The sequence below is a fragment of the Mus caroli genome, chromosome 11 (genome assembly GCF_900094665.2).
Source record: "Mus caroli chromosome 11, CAROLI_EIJ_v1.1, whole genome shotgun sequence".
NCBI classification, from domain to species: Eukaryota; Metazoa; Chordata; class Mammalia; order Rodentia; family Muridae; genus Mus; species Mus caroli.
Window position 1 is genome coordinate 93,589,971 of NC_034580.1, and position 18,203 is coordinate 93,608,173.

At 51.3% G+C, this 18,203-nt stretch overlaps 1 protein-coding gene across 1 annotated transcript in view; it reads left to right on the forward strand.

Moving 5' to 3' along the window:
• Lasp1 (LIM and SH3 protein 1) overlaps positions 1 to 18,203 on the forward strand; it is a 39,684-nt gene that overhangs the window by 7,922 nt on the left and 13,559 nt on the right. Inside the window, exons 3-4 of the mRNA XM_021176223.1 lie at positions 8,637 to 8,721; positions 17,883 to 17,990. Of these exons, the coding sequence (XP_021031882.1) occupies positions 8,637 to 8,721; positions 17,883 to 17,990 (193 nt within the window). The remainder of the gene's footprint in view (positions 1 to 8,636; positions 8,722 to 17,882; positions 17,991 to 18,203) is intronic.

Here is an 18,203-nt window from a genome sequence, read left to right on the forward strand (position 1 = left end):
AAAAAAAAAAAAAAAAAAAAAAAAAAAAAAAAGATTGTTCTGTGTCTGCTGCAAGGGATCCAGGCTTGGGACTCTCTCCCCTCGGCTTCTTTTCATTTAGTGACTCTTTGACATTGTCCCTTCTGGAAGGTTCTAGACACCTCTTGATTCATTCTCTCTCTCTGTTTTTTCTTTCTTTCTTTTTTTTTTTTGAGAATACAAAACAGATTTATTTTAGGTGTATGAATGTTTTATGTACATGTGTGTATGGGTACCACTTGTGTGCCTGGTATCCATGGAGACCAGAAAAGGGCATCAGATCCCTTGTCATTGGAGTTATAGGTGGTTGTGAGCTTAGATGTAGGAGCTGCAAACTGAACCCACGTCCTCTGCAAAAGTAGCCAGTGCTCTTAACCACCCTGCCAGCTCCTTCTCTGCCTTGGAAGGGAGACGGACACTGTCTGACCATTATCCTGAGAGCTGCTAGCTTAGGTCCTGTTCTGGCCAGCTGACACCATTAGGAGAGGAGTCTCCTGCAGTTTCGGCGAGAGCTGAGGCACCACTTCCAAGGTGGCTCATAAGTAGCGAGTACAACCTCAGCATGAACACCAGAGTTCCAGGCTTATTGGCCCTGCTTCACCATGACCAGCTGGTCTCCCAGTTTAATTCTTCTTAGCCAAAGTTTACCAGGAAGGGAAACTGGAGACCCAGCTCGTTGAGGGCCGCCTATCATGGCCCCATCTCCTGCGGGGTTTGAACATTTACCAGACACTTGCTGCCTGCCCTCTGATCTATACCAACTTCTCAGGTGCTGGAAACCTGATTTCTGGTAACATCCAGAGCTTAAGAGGCAGCATAACTATGGTTCCTTCGGAAGGACCTGTCTCAGGCAGCTTGGAGTAGAGGAAGGACCACAGCTTTTTTTGATCCCTTAGTTCTGATTTCATGGCTCCTCTGCCTCCCCCACCCCAACTCCCAGCCAGTCCAGCCCCAAGGGAAATGGGACATTCTTTGAATTCTTAAGGGCTCACACAAACCCTGATTCTCTGCCACTTCCTCCCCCCCCAACCCCCCTTTGGCGAGTGGGGTGAGGTTCAGAGGAAAAAAAAAAGCCCAGGGCATTTAACCCTTTGGGTGCTGGACTGTTTCAGGCTGGTCTGCCAGCCTCCTCTGGGCATCTTCAGGCTGGGCCTCCACTTCCTGGCAGAAGTCTGCCTGAGTGTCTCTCTTTGCTCTCGCTTCTTTTCCAGTCAGCTTATCATCCTGTGAGCATCGAAAGTTGGAGAGAGAATGTTTTCTGTCAGAATTGCCAGAGTTATAACTTAGTCTTCTTGGGGAGACCTGCAGGAGTTGGGGGGTCTGGGTGAAGCAGAAGATGAGGTCTTTCCTGCTTGGAGAGTCAACAGCTCTCTCCCCTTCCTGACATTCAGCTAGGAGTGGGTTGGCATCTCCCTTTGCCTCTCCAGTCATTTTTACAGACTCTGATTTCAGTCCTATCCAGGTGACCTTTTGACCTTTGACCCAGTGTTTTTTGGGAGGGACGTACATTGGGGTGTGTGTGTGTGTGTGTGTGTCTCAGCTGTGCTTCATTCTAGCTGCAGCAGCCTCTTGACCACCACTAATGCTCCCTGGTGACTTTGTCCTTGGCGCTGTCTGCTGAACTCATCTAAAGCCAAATGCAGATATGTGGCCTCTGCACCTGCCTGAACTTGGGTTTCCCCTGCCTTAGACCAGAATCCACGCTACATGCCAGTGCCAGGCCCTATGGCAAACTTCATTCCCTCCTGTTTCCAGCTGGTCTCTGGCACTAGTTTTCAGTGGCATTAAGGTTCCTGAGTCTTGGAGCTTCTGGGGAGTTGCTCCCCCTGCACCCCAGACTCCTTCCAACCCCAGCTGTGCTTGTGGGCCACAGGCCAGGCCTCCTTCTGCAGAGCAGTGCTCCCCTCCCCTAGGCTAAGCCTGACTGGGGCAGGACATACAGAGCCAGGTGACATCTCCTGGCATTTTGCCAGGGCTCTAAGGCCACCCACAGAGTGTGACTCTGGTGTGCAGGGAACTTCTGTGTGCTGCCTGTTTCTGGCCAGTGTCTGAGCCTGAGGGCAGCTAGGCTCTTGTGGAAGAAGAAGGAATGAGAGCCCCCTGTCCTCTCCGTCTTTCCAGAATTCTAGAAAGTGATCAGTGAAAGGCTTCTGTTTCCCTCCTTACACCCCACAAGTGTGAGGGGGCGTCAGGGGCATGAACACAGGCTAGGGCTCACAGCCAGCCCACCGGGTGGTGTGAAGTACAGGCATGCAGTTACATAGTTCTGGAGTGGCCTCATCCTCACTTGGGGACCTACTAGGCTCCTGCTGAGCTTCCCGCAGATTCCTTCTGGTCAGCTCTCTGCTGTAAGGCAGGGGCCACACACACTTACCTGCACAGTAGCCCAAGGACCCCCACCCGTCCACCCCCTCACCTCTTCTTTCACTGCAACTTTCAGGTGGGTGGGGTGGGCCTGATCTGTTGGCTAGAGAAATATTTATACCCTGAGTTATTTGTTGTGTAAATTGTATTATTGGAGCCCTGTTTCATGCAAACCTGTTTCACTGGGACCTTGCCAACTGTCACAGAGGGTGGTGCTCGGGGCTGGGTTTGGGATGGAGATGGGAACAAAGTGCCTTGGGGACCACTATGGGCTAGAGGAGCCTCTCTGGGGAAGGGAGAGGGACCTCAGTGTGACCTTTCTCCTCAGACTGACAAAAGACATCTGAGTTCCTGATTCAGTTTTCCTGAGCTGTGAGGTAAGGAAGAGGCTGAGTCGGGAAGTGTGAAAATGTTCTTTCTGCTGGGGACTGAATCTACCCATTTCCAGGGCCTTAACTGAGAGGAGGGTAGGGTAGTCTTGGTCAGTGTGTCAGTACATTCATTCTAGCACACTGATCTCAATCGCAGTTTGTTTGGCTTTGGTTTGTGAGATAGTGCCAGGTCTGGTCTTACGCTCTATGTAGCCAAGGATGACCTTGAACTTACGTAGTTTTTTTTTTTTTTTATTGTGTATATGTGAAGGGGGAAAGAGGGAAAGGTCGGTGTGTGAGTCTAGGCAATCACAAGCCAAGGCGTGCTTACAATACAGGTCAAGTCAGGAGTTGGTTCTCAGGCTGAGTCATCTTGCTCCCTTGCCTGACCTTGAACTTCTGCTCCTCCTTGCTCCACCAGGGGCTGAGATGACCGGTGGGTGCCACCACACCTGGTTCATCTGGGCTGGACGTCTCCGGCTTGGTGCGTGCTAGCTAGGACAAACACTACTGGCTGAGCTACCTCATCGCACAGATGGGTCTTGCTGTGTATGTAGATCTGGTTGGCCTTGTCACGGTCCTGGGTGGAGCATTTGTGGCATCTGAGGCTTATCTACCTCTTTGTTCTCTGCCTCTTACCGGAGGAGTTTGAATCAAATGTCTTAGGGAGCTGGAAGCAACACAGAGGTGAGGGCGAGTCTTACATTCACATTCGGGGTGAAGGAGGCAAGCAAAAACAGGCAGCCCGAGTGTCAAAGCCAGCCATCAAACACCTCCTGTCTCACGCACCCCGTTGTAGCTCTACACATAGACATGTCGGGACCTCAAGGAATTTTGGGGATCACTTCCTTCTCACACCTGGGCCCTATTTTTGTTTGTTTGTTTGTTTTTGTTTTTCGAGACAGGGTTTCTCTGTATAGCCCTGGCTGTCCTGGAACTCACTTTGTAGACCAGGCTGGCCTCGAACTCAGAAATCCNATTAAAGGCGTGCGTCACCACGCCCGGCTCCTATTTATTGATAAGGAAGTTGAGACCCAATATTTCCATGCCTTATTTAGCTTGGCAGAATCTTTTAAAATATCTCCAACAGGTAGAAAGTGTAGACATTGTTTAAAGTTGTTAGCAAATGAAAGAAGAAGAAAGAAAGAAAGAAAGAAAGAAAGAAAGAAAGAAAGAAAGAAAGAAAGAAAGAAAGAAAGAAAGAGAGAAAGAAAGAAAGAAAGGCCATGGTTTTTCCATCTTGTCTGCAAAGCCTAAGGGTTGGTAAGTTCTTCTCCGGTCTACACTTAATCTTTTGGACTGCTCATTTGCTCCCGTCTGGCCAAACAATGCCTCCTTGTTTTTTCTTATCCTTGCCACATTAGGCCTGAAGGCCTGGAGCTGGGCTTGTAAGAATCAAGGCTAATGGAGCCTGCCCTCTCTCGCCAGCCTGTGGGCAGTGTTCCTAGCAGGGGATTGGGGATCCATGGCTGTAACCAGAGGGTCAGGATATTAGGTCTTTTTTCTTCTCCCCCTTCCTTTTGGCCAAACCAACAGTTTCTTATTTTTGGCTGATGTATTTTTATTCCTCTTTGAACACAAAGCTGTGGTGTTTTTTGTTTTTTTTTTAAAAGAAGGTCCCAGCCTGGAAGGGGTAATGTTCTCTGCAAAAATGAGCAGCTGGGCATTCAGGATCAGTGAGCCTGTCCTTGTTCTGCCCCAGGACCCAGCTCTTGTGCACAGTGTCCCTGTCCCGCACACTCCCTGTCAAGCAATTCATAAAAGTCTTCTTGCCTTAAAACAGCGTAGCCCAGGGCCTCGGGGTTAGCTTATCTCCTGGGATGGAGGCTGCTTCTCTTGATTCCTTAGCCCATTGTCCTCTCAAGGGTTTCAAAGGTCGGGCTGGGCTTCAAGGATGAAGGACTTTGGTTGGCAGTCACTGCTCTGCCAATTATACCTTTGTCGTTGGATCTGGAGCAGGGCCAGAGCCCATCTGCCCCAACATGTCCACATGTCCTCATCTGGCCCGGCAGCTGTGGGGCAGGGTAAAGTGCACTGAACTAAGTCTCTGCCCTTGAATCCAAGCCTCAGGTTCCCTATATGCAAAATGGGCACCCTGATAATGCTGACTTTTCCAGCCTAGAGCCTGTGGGGTGTTTGGGGAGGTGGTACACCTGATAGCTTACAGAGGAGCTGAACAGTGAGAGAGCCTGCCCAGCTGCTGCCCTGCTCCCTGCCTACCTTCTGGCTACCACAGCCTCTTTCTGCTTTTACCTTCCTGATGCCAGGTAGCTTCCTTGTCCCTCCCTCTCCACCCAGCTCTCTGTCCTATTGGCCTGTGTCTCCCCCCCCCCCCCCCCCCGCTATCATTGGCAAAGACAGGTCTATGACAAGGCCCCTATCGAAGGCATCGCACTCTCTGGGAATGATTAATAAGAGGCTAGCCCAGGAAGGGACAAAGAGCAGCTGTTCTCTGTGGACTCAGCTCTATCTCTGACTCTTACACTGTCGCCTCATTTTGTTTCTGTGGGAGCCTGAAGGTCTGGCTGGGGTGGAGGTTAGGTGAGTGGACTTGTGGTCTAAACTGTTTCCAAAGCTACACTGGTGTGTCCCCATTGTGCTCCCCACCCCCTGCGCCCCAGCCCCCTAAATCCGAAGGTGAAGGCCTGGCTTCAACCTGGGGTCTAAGAGGGCAGAGGAAGGTCGAATTCTGAGCCATCAGTTTCTGCAGGATCACCTGGAGTCCTCTTCAAAGACCACCCTGTTGGGGGAGGGGAGCAGCGCTGATGGATACTCTGGTATCCCGCCTTCTAGAGACATATCTGAGGACAGCTGTCTGCAAGAAACCAGCCCAGGCCCCTTGGGCATCTCCTTGGTGGAGGATACTCTTGTAGTCTGTCTTCCCCTGCCCCCATACCCCTGTAGACCTCTCCCTCCTTCCCCTCTCCCTTTCTCTGCTCTCCTGCCTGGAGCTGAGAATGAGGTTGCCATGGGAACCTGAAGCACAGCAGCTAGCGGGAGAAGGGAAAGGCAGAGTTGTCTCGCCCAGGGTTGGGGGCTGTGTGTGTGTGTGTGTGTGTGTGTAGGGGGCACTGAGCTGACCCATCAGGAGGAATGTAGTCCTTGTGGTGCGCTTTCTCTGCCTGGGGCTGGGCATAGCGGTTCGATGGAGTGTCTTAACCCACTCGACCAGATACAGGATTAAATTCCTTCCCCATTTGTGGCACTCTAGAGTTCACATCTAGGCTCCCCCTCACCCCCCCCCCCATTAATATTCCTGTTCTAAGGGGTTGAGAAGATAATGGTGGCTACAGAGAGGTGAAGTGCCTGGATTCCATCTGAAGCACCTGCTGCCTGGGACCTTCTAATGGGGTACAGGGTGTGACAGGGGCAGGGCGAGCGGAGGAGGTGTGAGTGTGGAGGCTCCACAGCTACCAGCTCAGCGTCCAGGAAACGCTTGGCAGTGTGGAGGGCACACCTTCGTAGTAATCACTCCCGAGCGAGGCAGAAACTGTGTGAGCAGGAGCTGAGGACTTGGGGAGAGGGCGTGGCAGTCTGCATGTGTCTGGCTGTCCTTGGGCCAATGGAGATGGCTTTCTGCCTTACATCTGTAGGCAGCCAAATGAGAACAGTCTCCCCAGGGTTTGTGGATGGCTTCTGTGGATGGATGCTTCTTGAGTTCCTGTCTTCAGCTCTTCAGGCTGCCTTTGCCCCGTGCAACATAACAACTTGACCTTGAACACGTGGCCAGAGCTGCCTGGATCCTGGATCCCTTCCCTATGTGCATCTCTATTGACAGAGGCCCAGGTCACCCTGGTTTGTGTTCCACTTCCCTTTAGAGTGGGCCCAGTTTGTATGGAGGGTCCTTTTTGAAGCCCTGTCTCCTGGGGTCTCCGGATCAGCCAGCTCTTCTAGAGATCTCTCTTCCAATCCCTCTGTTCATGTCTTGTCCTCTAGGAACAGAGTCCACCTTAATCCTCCCTGCCCTGGATGGGAGTAGGAATTTTGGATAGGCTCCTGAGCCATGTGTGGCTTGGCTGTGCAGGGCACCGGGCCAGACCTGGGGGTGGGACCTTGCCTTTGCTTGTCTTCATCCGTGTCCGTGTCTGCTGCCAGCTGCGGGCACCTGCAGGTGTTTGCTTTTCTCGTCCAGCTCCCTCATTTTGCTGAGGGAGTTGTTTATCTGGCTGACTGGAATGGCCGGAACTCATCGCCGAGGCCTAAGACAGTGACATCAGCATGGAGGTGAAGCTGGTCGCCTAGGAAGAGCCCATCACGCCATCACATGTCCCTTCTAGTCATACCTTCTTTGGTTGAGTCCACTCTACCCTGGGTGACCCAGAGGGATAGAATACATTCACAGAGTGGTGCAGGAGGCTAGAGAGAGTGCCCAGTACACAAGCAGGTGGCAGCTCATGACTCCCTGTGGGCACGTTGGCCAGCCGGGGTGGGTCATACTTGGAAAAAGGACCATCAAGGGCCGTCATTTTCTTACCCGGTGCTTGTGAGTCTGTGAGTCAGGGAGTCTGCACTGGTTATAGCTGTGGTAGGTGCAGTCACCCAGAACTAAACATGGCCAGGTCAGGCTTTTCAATACAGTGCCTGCTTGGAGAAGCCACCCATCAGGTCCCTGAGGTGGGTGAAGGTCATGTGGGCCCCAGCTATTCCATATTCTAGCACTAAACACAGACCTGCCTGTCCTCTGACTGGTTTACCTAAGGATCTGGGAGGGGGTGGGGAGGGGATTCAAAGGGTGAAGAGCTCCCTGGTCCTAGGTCAACTTTAGCGCCTGGTGTGACGTTTGTTAACTCAAGTGTTTGTTGAGCTTCAACCAGCCTCCTGTCCGGAAGCGTGGATAATTCAATGGACAAACGATCAAAAGTCTCTGCTCAGGGAGAACCGGGAAGAGGGTCTGTGTGATCAAAACAGGAACTCAGAGTGACTGAGTGACAAGGGACGGCGGTGCATAGTTTACTACCTCTCTGTGCAGTAAGGGTGACATCCTTCAAGTCCCTGCAGTCGACATTCTGGGCCACCTCTAGATCAGCTTTTTCTAGGGGTCAGAATTCTCATCTGTTTCTGTGTGTTGACCTCTCTAGCGTGTCTGTTCTCCTGCCTGTCAAAAGGGGGACAGTAGCAACACTGAGGTAAGGTGACTGCCAATTTGATAACTAAGTCACAGAAGTTAACCCTGGCTGCTCTTACCTGTCACTTAAGTGTGACTGGACACACACAGGTCTTCCCAGCTACCTGTGAGTTGGACCATGTTGGACAGACAAGGTATTCCCTCTGTCTTTCTTTCTCTCCCGTTTTTCTTGGTTTCAGGTTTTTCTCTGGTTTCCTAGCTGTCCTAGAACTCACTCTGTAGACGAGGCTGCCCTCAAACTCACTGATCCACCTGCCTCCGCCTCCTGAGGGCTGGGATTAAAGGCGCCATCACCCTCCTGCACATGTATTCTCTTATCCCAATGACAGGGAGGTTCCTGGGTGTTTTTGTCCATTTTTCCTTCAGTCTTGAGTCGCTCATGCTCCTTTGTGTGTTTGATCTCCACTGCTTTAGAAGTCTCAGCTCTGACCCTGTATGTACCCATCTCCTGCATGTCTGACTAGGCTGGCTCTCCTGGGTGGCCTGCCCCTGGGATCCTCTATGGGGGAACTCCAAGGCGTGGATTCTCTGAAACAAGTAATCTGAAATCCTCAGAAGCCTCCCTGTGGGGCCAGGACTGTTCTGTCTGCCAGGCAGACCTGCCATGTCTTGCCCTCTGAGCCGGCCTAGGCTGTGCCTGGGAAGGCCCCCATTCGCTTCAGCATTGGCAGGCCAGCAGGGGCTGCTCAGCGATAAGAGAAGCTCAGAATTCCCTGTCTTTGCCCTGAGTGATGCCTGATCCACTCTCTGTCCCACAGACACTATCCCAAGCAGTCCTTCACCATGGTGGCCGACACTCCGGAAAACCTCCGCCTCAAGCAGCAGAGCGAGCTGCAGAGTCAGGTGAGAGCCCGGCACTCTGGGGCTGGTGGAGGGAGGGGGGTTGTGTAACAGGATTGAGCCAGGGCACTTGTGGTCTCTGTAAGGCCTGCGGTGCTGAAATCCCAGGCTGGCCTGTCTCCCATCCCCACCCTTGCTCAGTTACTTCACACTTCCTGACTTCTGCAGAGGTCAGGGAGGGCGGAAATACCGCCTTCCTACCTGAAATTGGTTGGGGAGGTGTGGGCATATGTTTGACTTTCCTGGGCTCCTAGAGCCTTCTGCTCTGTCCCTTGCCTGCCACCCACTTTACACGCGACACAGAAGGGCTGGGAGCCAACCAGAAAACCGTACTAGTCTGTGATGCCCAGCCTGTTCTCCATAACCTTGTCTTGAGACCTTTTGGATGTCTTGGAGGGAGGGCGGTTTGAGGGGCCCATCCTCCCATCTCTTTAGCTTGGCTTTCCTGAGTGATATGGGTTGTTCCAACAATAGAGAAGGAGGCATGATATGCCCTGGCTCAGAGGGGAAGACTCTGTCCTTCAGGGACACTGAGCTGAACCATGCTAGGTGGTCTGGAGCTCCGAGAGCCTGCCTGGAACCAGGCTGGCCTGCCTCAGTGAGGATTAAAGGATTAGATGAGAGAATACAGTGGGGGAATTTACTGAGTTGGCAAGGGGCCCGGGTTGGTGCCACCTGGGCCACAAGGGCTCACTCGGCACAGACCCTTGCAGGACTGCTTCAGGTGGTTTTTTTGTTTGTTCTGGTTGTCCTGAGATGATAATGCCATATAACCCTTTTAAGACATTGCCTTGGGGGCTGGAAAGACAGCTCAGAACTCACGTCATTACAACGTTTGTATCTCTAGCTCTGGGGGAATCTGAAGCCTCCCGGTGTCTGCGCTCACGTGTGTTCACGTGCACATAACCTCATGGAAGCACGCACCTACAATATAATTAAACACACACAAAAAAAATCTTAGGAGGAAAAAAAAAAAAGAGAATAGCATTGAATCCCTCCTCATGTCTCCATCTCCCAAGTGCCAAGATTGCAGGTCATACCACATCTGGCTTTATGGTTTCCTATCTACTACCTGAAGGGACAGTTTTCTCTCCTTAAGATGCACAGCAGACCCCGAGGCTGCTGAGACCTTGGGAAACCTAAAAGCGGTGTGATTACTTCTTCTGGGCCTTGATGCCACTCCAAGGGCCGGTTTGGGATCAGTTCCCTACATCCCTGCTTGGAAGCGAGACCTAAAGAGTTCAAGGCCATATTGAGTGAGGCTGCCTGCTGTATCTGGGCTCTTCACTCCCACACACCAGTGTATGCCTTGAGTGTGTAGCCCTCTAGTGTGTCCCACAGCACAGGCAGCTGCTTGCCCCTTAGCATTTCCTGGGGAAGCTGCTCCGAATGACTCCAGATGACGATGGAATGGACCAGCAGGCAGGGAGAGGGGTCAGAGGGCCAGATGCCTGGGCCAAGCGAGAGATCGCCTCCTTCTTCTCCTCTCCTCTTCCTTCTCCTCCTCTTCCTCCTCCCCCTCTTCCTCCTCCCCTTCTTCCTCTTCTTTCTCTTCCTCCCCTTTTGTCTTTTTCCTCCTCTTCTTTTTTCTTTCTTTCTACATCCTACTTTAAGGAGAAACCCAACCCACTTGCCCTTGGGAGCCCAGAGCTCCACCTCAGCTTTTTTTGCTTCTGGAATCTGACCCCTGTAGGGCGGGGCTGATATCAGAAGGCAGCCAGCCAGCCCTACTACCCGTGCCTGTGTACAGGGGCATCAGGGTTGCCCTTGCTGTTTGTAGGGCTGCCCTGCTCTCCACACTCAGACTTGGAGGTTCCTAGACTCTCCAGGGTCTGCTGTGGGCTGCCATAACGTTCTCTTAGTTTCTTACTGAAAGGCAGGCCCTGTGTGTATCAATTCTCACAATCATATTGTCAAAAAGGGAAGAGCTGTTTTTGTGGGGCTACCTCTTTGGTTGTTGGCTTCTCTTTTTTTTTTTTTTGTCTTTTGTCTGTTGTTGTTGTTGTTGTTTTGAGCCGGGATCTCACTGTATCCTTGACTGGGCTGGAATTACCTATGTAGTTTGAGATGGAATTCTCCTGCCTCAGCCTCCTGGGTGTTGGTATTTTAGGTGTGAGTCCCTACTCTTAGATTAAGAAGGGGCTGTTCTTATTACGTAGGTGGGGGGGGGTCACTGAGGTTTGGAGAAGCCATGCTGATGAAAGCTCACCATCTTTCTTATCTAGCCACGACCCCCTGTCTGTCAGTCCGTCTGTCCTTCCATCAGTCCATCTGTCCGGCTGGGACTCTAACTCCTTGTCTCTCAGCACCGCTTGCCCAGCCCACAGGCGGGCAGATTTTGAGCTTAGATGATGGGGCCTCAGTGCACAGCTGGAGCTGTTCTATAGGACCGACTGCCCATCACAGGAGCTCAAAGGAGGTTAACCCAGGCCGGCCTCAAACCCCTGCTAATCCTTCCAACTCAGCCTCCTGGGGGCTGGGATTACTGTATTTGTGCGCCTGTGCCCAAACCAGGCCTGGTGCCCTGGAGACTTCCTCTGCTGGGCTGCTAAGTTAGGTGCAAGCAGGGTAGAGCTAATAAAGCCAACAGGTGGTAGCCTCGGGATGGTGACACACTGGAGGGTCTGTGTGACCCCAGTCAACGGGGTGGGAGGTGAAGGAATTGCATTGGGGGCACAGATCTGTTCCTGGACCTGTGGACCTGCAGGACCATGTGGAAAAGAAAGCTCTGGGTGGTGTCTCTCTCCCACTGTCTACCATCTGTGCAGTCTGAGCCCTTTGTTTGTTTGTTTGTGTTTCTTTCCCCCTCATAGTTTTTTCCCTCCCTCTGTAGTGAAATAGAGATAGAGACCCATTTGCCTGGAAGTTGGGGGCTGGGCCTGTCACTAAGGGCTTGGCAGGACCGGCCTGGCTAGTGATAGATCTGTGGCTGCTGTGGGGGCAGGGCTAGCTAGGGCTTTGTGTGGCTGGCTGGAAGCAAAGTGGGAACCTTCCTCCCCTTCCCTGCCCCACTACAGCAGGGCATCCTGGACTCCTTCCAGGGCTGCCTGCTTCCTGGCCTGGCTTCATGTGTGGGTTCTTTGGGGAGCTGCCTGGGCCGTTTCTGCCTTGCTCCCCCACTGCTGCATTGGTCCCGAGACTGGTGCTTTGGGTGTCTGGGATGTCTGTAACCTCCCCAACCACAGAGCTGCCCAGAAGTAACACTCTGAGCTTTGCTGTCAAAGCTGACAGTTGTCCCCAGCTCCCCTCTTCTCACTGTACCCCTACTAAATAGAGACAGTATCCTTGGGTTGGAGTTGAAATAGAGGATGTGTGTGACCAAGTCCAGGCCCTCTCCCTGGCAGATGTGCTGGGAGTCTCTCTGTTCTTCTGTTCTTTGTCACCTTCATAGAGTATTTCAGGAAATGCCCTGTGTGTGTGTGTGTGTGTGTGTGTGTGTGTGTGTATGTGCGTGCACACAATGCCTCTCCCTCACTCATCTTGGGGGGCAGGGTTCTCACTCCTGCCTTGGATCCTGTGACCTGCATGGCAGCCTCGCACTCTGACAAGTGGCACTCTTACTGAGTGTAGTAGCACCTATGTGTAATCTTGAATGAAAAAGACTAGGGAAGACTAGGGAGATAGCTCCCTTGGTAAAGCTCTTGCCCCCTCAAGTTCTCAACACCTCGGTAAAAAAAAAAAAAAAAGACCGTAATCCCTCCGTGGGGACGTTAAGACCAGAGGACTCTGTCTAGATCAGTGAGCTCCAGGCTTATAAGAAGCCCTGTCTTAAAGGTGGTGGGTAGTGTTCCTAAAGAAGATATCTGAGCTTGTGTGCAATCATAAATAATGAAGATATGCATATGTGTACACATAGCTTAAAATACTCTAATAGTCTGAGCCAGGTTTGACAATGCGTATATTCAGGAATCCAAAGCCAGCCTTGTTTGCATGATAAGTTTAAGAGAAGGCTAGGATGGATCTATCTATCTCTATATCTATCTAGAGACAGACAGACAGACAGACATGTCTCAGATTTTTATTTTCTTTTTTTTTTAAAGATTTATTTATTTATTATTATATGTAAGTACAGAAGAAGAGGGCGTCAGATCTCATTACGGATGGTTGTGAGCCACCATGTGGTTGCTGGGATTTGAACTCTGGACCTTCAGAAGAGCAGTCGGGTACTCTTACCCACTGAGCCATCTCACCAGCCCAGGTTTTTATTTTCAAGATAAGGTTTCTCAGTGTAGCCCTGGCTGCCTGGACCTTACTTTGTAAACCAAGCTGGCCTCGAACTCAAGAGATCTGCCTGCCTTTGCCCCCCAAGCCTGGGGATTAAAGGCATGCGCCACCGCTGCCACCACTCCCACCTGGCAGCCCTTATTGCCAGAAGCAGCAGCCTAAAGTTGAACCTCAGATTATCACCTCTGGCTGTCTTCGGTGTTGTCATTGAGCACTCTGCCCCAGGACAGGGCCTCCATGTATAAAATGACAGTCATCTCTCGGGTTTGCCTGTGGGACATTAGCATGCATTAGGTGTTTGCCACTCCTGGCCTGGTGTCAGAGCTTAGCACATTTCCCCTTCCTGTTCTCTGCGAAGGGAGAGGAAGTGGAGGCGATGACTTTGACCTCCACTCCTGGCTCTGCTCTGAGCTTTCCTCAGCTCCTCACATCTGTGGGCCTGATGGAAAATCCAGTTGCCTTTTCAGAGGGGAATCGGCTACACAGTAAGGGTCCAACACAAATAGTTTCTGCTTGTGTTTTTGGTAGAGTGGTTTTGTTTTTTGTTTGTTTGTTTGTTTGTTTGTTTGTTTGTTTTTCGAGACAGGGTTTCTCTGTATAGCCCTGGCTGTCCTGGAAATTACTCTGTAGACGAGGCTGGCCTCGAACTCAGAAATCCACCTGCCTCTGCCTCCTAAGTGCTGGGATTAAAGGCATGCGCCACCACTGCCTAGCTTGTTTTTGTTTTTGACAGCTTCACTACATATCCCTACTGGCCTGCCACTTGCTATACAGCCCAAGAGTGCCTGGAACTCAAAGAGATCCACCTGCCTCTGCCCTGGAATAGAGGTGTGCTCATCCCCCTGCTCCCCTTGCCCCCCTTCTGAGAGAGAGATAAGTGTTTTTGCTCTGTAGCACAGACTGGTCTAGAACTTTCAATCCTGCCCATGTCTCACTGGTCATACTGTGTGCTGCCAAGCTACTGGCTGCTTCTGCTGGATCCCAAGAGATGATGGGCTGCTGGCAGACGCTGGTGTGTGGCTGCTCTCAGCAGGGGTAAACGAGAGAGGGTAATCAAACCTACCCAGCAAAGGTAGATCTTCACGGATACTGGCTGTCTGGGCATCACGCCCAGTGCTGCTGTGGGAATTTCCAGAAAGGGAGGCCCTGGCAGCACCAAGCAGGGACAGAGTCATCTGGCCAAAGTTCAGGCCCTGTTGTGGCCAAACTGACAAGAGGCTTGAGTGACCTGGCAGGTCCTGTCACAACTGGTGAGCCATCCAAATGCAAGCACTCTTGCGTGGGTGAAAGGAGAGTCTGATTGGGGGCCTCCAGGCTGCTCCCCCCACTTCTTTAGCAAAATCGAATAATAAGATAAAAAGCTCTCAAAGAAATTTCTCCACCACTATTCTCCAGTTAAATCCAAAAACTGCTTAGATATAGGGTCATAGACTCCAGATCCAGTGGGCTTTTAGAGGCTAGCTAGCCTGTTCTCCTTCCCTACACACCAACCTCAAGAGGAGCACTGGCTTGCCTTGGAACCTGTGACTACACTGTGTGGCACCCAGGCTTCCCTGCCCCCTCCCACCCCACCTTCTCTGTCTCCTGCTAGTGTGAAATGGATCATCCTTTCCCAGTGAGGAGGAAAGGCTGTCCCTAAGCCTGGGAACCAGTTGATGGCATTGCAGCATTGCCATGGCAACTGTTCCCTGGATTAGGGGCCTGACATCTTGCCAAGCCAGGAGACTGGAGGGAGTGGGGCTTGGCATTGGATCAGCACAGTCACCCTCATGTGGTGTGCAGTACAGGACTTCCGCCTCAGCACAGTTGACACCATTGCTTTCCCATTTAACAGATGTGGAACCTGAGGCTTCACAGAGGTTAAGTCCCTGGCCCAAGATAACACAGAAGGTTGGAGATTAGGCCTATCAGTCCAAGCTCCTTCTGGTCCTAGGCCCATATTTAGTGATAGGAAAATCTGTCTTTTGACGTGAGGGGAGGGGGAGGGAGGGAGAGAGGGGGAGAGAAAGAGACTCTGACTCTGGTCACACTGCCTCAAACTCATGCTCTTCCTGTCATTAGTCATAAGAGTATAGGCATCTGTCACCATGTACAGCCTGTGTATGTGTGTGTGCGCGCGTGTGTGCTCACGTGTACACGCGCATATTTTGAAACAGTCTCATGTAGTAGCCCAGGCTGGCTTCAAATATATATGCATATATATCATCTCACAGATTGTCCTCTGCCTCCCTAGTGTTGGCATTCTAGGTGTGCATTACCATCCTGGGTTTCTTGTGGCCTTGCTTTTTGTTGTTGTTTTTTGTTTGGTTTGGGGTTTTTTGTTTTGTTTTGTTTTTTTTATTTTTGTTTCTTTGAGACAAGAGTTTCTCTGTATAGCCCTGGCTATCCTGAAACTCACTCTGTAGACCAGGCTGGCCTCAAACTCAGAAATCCGCCTGCCTCTGCTTCCCAAGTGCTGAGATGAAAGGCGTGCACCACCTTTGTTTTTTGATTTTCGAGACAGGGTTTTTCTTTTGTATTTACTAGGCTGGCCTCAAACTCACTAAGATCCGTCTGCCTTTGCCACCAAACTCTGAGGCTAACGGCATTCACCACTACTGCCTGGCATTTTTTCATGTTTTCACTAGTATCTGTGATAGCTCTTTAACAGGAAACTGAGGCCTGGTGGGGACCCTGCTGGATTCCTGCACTCTCCATTCTTTACAGATGTCTTTTTTTTTCTCAAGTTTTGTAGTAGTTTGGAGGCCTTCTAGGAGGGTAGATGATAGGCTACCCTCTGGGTGGTTCCAAGGGAGGTGAAGCCTGTGTCAGTCCGGGTCCACATCCCAGTTTCTGGCTTCTAATGTGAACCAAGTGCATTGAGACCCCTGGATCTTTTTGGTCTCACTCTGTGGCTATGTCTTAATTTAGCAGCCCGTTGAATGCCGGATTACAGGCCTGAGCTCCCAAATCCATCTCCATCAAAGGAGGAAAGATCCAGCCAAGTGGTGATCCTGACCCTGGAGGGCCTGACTGGAGAGAGAGCTCAGGAGCTCTGAGTCCTCAGGGCTGTGACCAATGCCTCAGGCTCCGCATTCTGGAAACTCCCAACATCCTGGCCCCCGTGTCCCGAACTGACCTGGTTCAGGACAGTGCAGCCGTTGTAGAGGAAAACCAGACAGCTGGTGAGGCCTGAAACAGATGGTTACTGAGGTGGACAGTGAGCTGCTACAGCCAAGAAACGGTTCCCAGCCTCGGCTCTCCAGAATCCCCAGAGAAGGATGAGCGATGAGCTGAGCTGTTCCTTAGACCTGACTTCGGTTCGTGTTGGAGAAATCCTCTCTGTAGTGTGTTTTTCATACAGTTCTCAGGAGAGCGGGGCAGCAGTGCACGGTGGGGCTCTCCTCCGAGCTCGGACCTCTCTTCCGAGGTTCTTTGCATGCAGAACTCCCTCTCAGAGGCCGGCTTGGCGGGCTTCAGGGAGCTATTCTGGCTTGTCAGAGGCTCACTGATGGACTCATGACTCTCCTGGGCAGTGGCTCTGTCCTTTGGCGCACGCGCACACAGCCTTAGCTCAGCTATTTGCTTTGAAATTCCCCCACACTCTTGGTGGGTCAGGCCATCTCCTGGCTGGGATGCAGGCTGCTGGCACTCAGATTTGGCAAGGGCTTTTTTTATAGTTGTAGGCAGGAGGAGTGTTAGGGCTAGGAGCCCAGCATCCCTACGCCTCCGGACATGTGCTGCTAAGCCATGTGATCTCAGGCAGTAGAAATGACCTTTTTAAAAAAAGTGACTTCCCCCTCCAAACTATTTATTATTTATTTATTTATTTATGTATGTATGTATGTATGTATGTATGGTTTTTTGAGACAGGGTTTTCCTGTGTAGCCCTGGCTATACTGGAATTCACTCTGTAGACCAGGCTGGCCTTGAACTCAGAAATCCTCCTGCCTTTGCCTCCCAAGTGTTGGGATTAAAGGAGTGCGCCACCATTGCCCAGCTTATTTATTTTCTTATGTATTTATTTTATGTATGTGAGTACACTGTAGCTGTTCTCAGACACACCAAAAGAGGGCATCAGATCTCATTACAGGTGGTTGTGAGTCACAGTGTGGTTGCTGGGAATTGAACTCAGGACCTCTGGAAGAGCAGTCAGTGCTCTTAACCAAGCTGGCCCATCTCTCCAGCCCAGAAATGACCTTTTTACTCAAAACTTTCTTTTGGCTCCCTCAGAGACTCTAAGAGGGCCTCAGACCTCCTAGAGCTGGAGTGACAGATGACTGAGTTGCCCCATGGTACTAGGGATTGGACCTGCGTTACATGTCACAGAGAGGTGGGCAGTCTGGTGTCTGTTTTGAATGTCCAGTTTATTCATATGCCCCACTTTAGGAAGAAGGAAAGAAACGCAAACGAAACTAACAGTCTAGCTCCAAGCCAATGCCGCAGCTATCTAGAGACAGTTCACTCCCAGACAAGTGAGTGGGTAGAGTTGGCACGAGCATATTGCAAGTCCTATGCAAACCCAGTCGGTGCACAGCAAGCCATCACGTCCATGTTCACTGCCACTGCTCGCACCACCATGCCCAGCTAATGATCTCTTTTGGTGTATTCAGATGTCAGGATTTTGAGCCAAAGTGACTCCATCTTTGTTTCCTTTCTTTTGTGTTCTACGTAATTATTGCAGGTCCTCTGGAAGAGCAGCTAGTATTCGTAACCATTGAGCCATCTTTCCCCCCATAAGATATTGCTTCTTTATGGGCATTCAATGTGTGGCCTCCCTTTAGAGCCCTCTGGATATGTCTTAATGGGGCTGTTATTGCTCTGACACCTGTCTTAGGCTTCTGCATTGTGTGTATGTGTGGGTGTATGGGGGGCTTGTTTCTGACCAGAGGCCTCAGGCCGGGCAAGTTCATCTTCATGTCCACCTGAACCCAGGCTCTCCTTTTCCTCTTGGCCTCCAGGTGCGCTACAAGGAGGAGTTTGAGAAGAATAAGGGCAAAGGTTTCAGCGTGATGGCAGACACGCCCGAGCTGCAGAGAATCAAGAAGACCCAGGACCAGATCAGCAATGTGAGACCCTGCCCTGATGCCCAGGCTACCCTCTGCCCTCCCTTCTCATCCTCTCCCTGACAACCTCAGCAAAGGCCCACGCGGCAGTGGTCAGATCAGAGGCAAGGGGGAGGGAGGTTGAGGTACCCGAGAGCCTTTTCTTTGTTCTCCCTCTTTGGTGGGCACTCTGCCCAAATGGCATTTCCTCCTTAAAGAGACTGCTCTTTTAGAGGC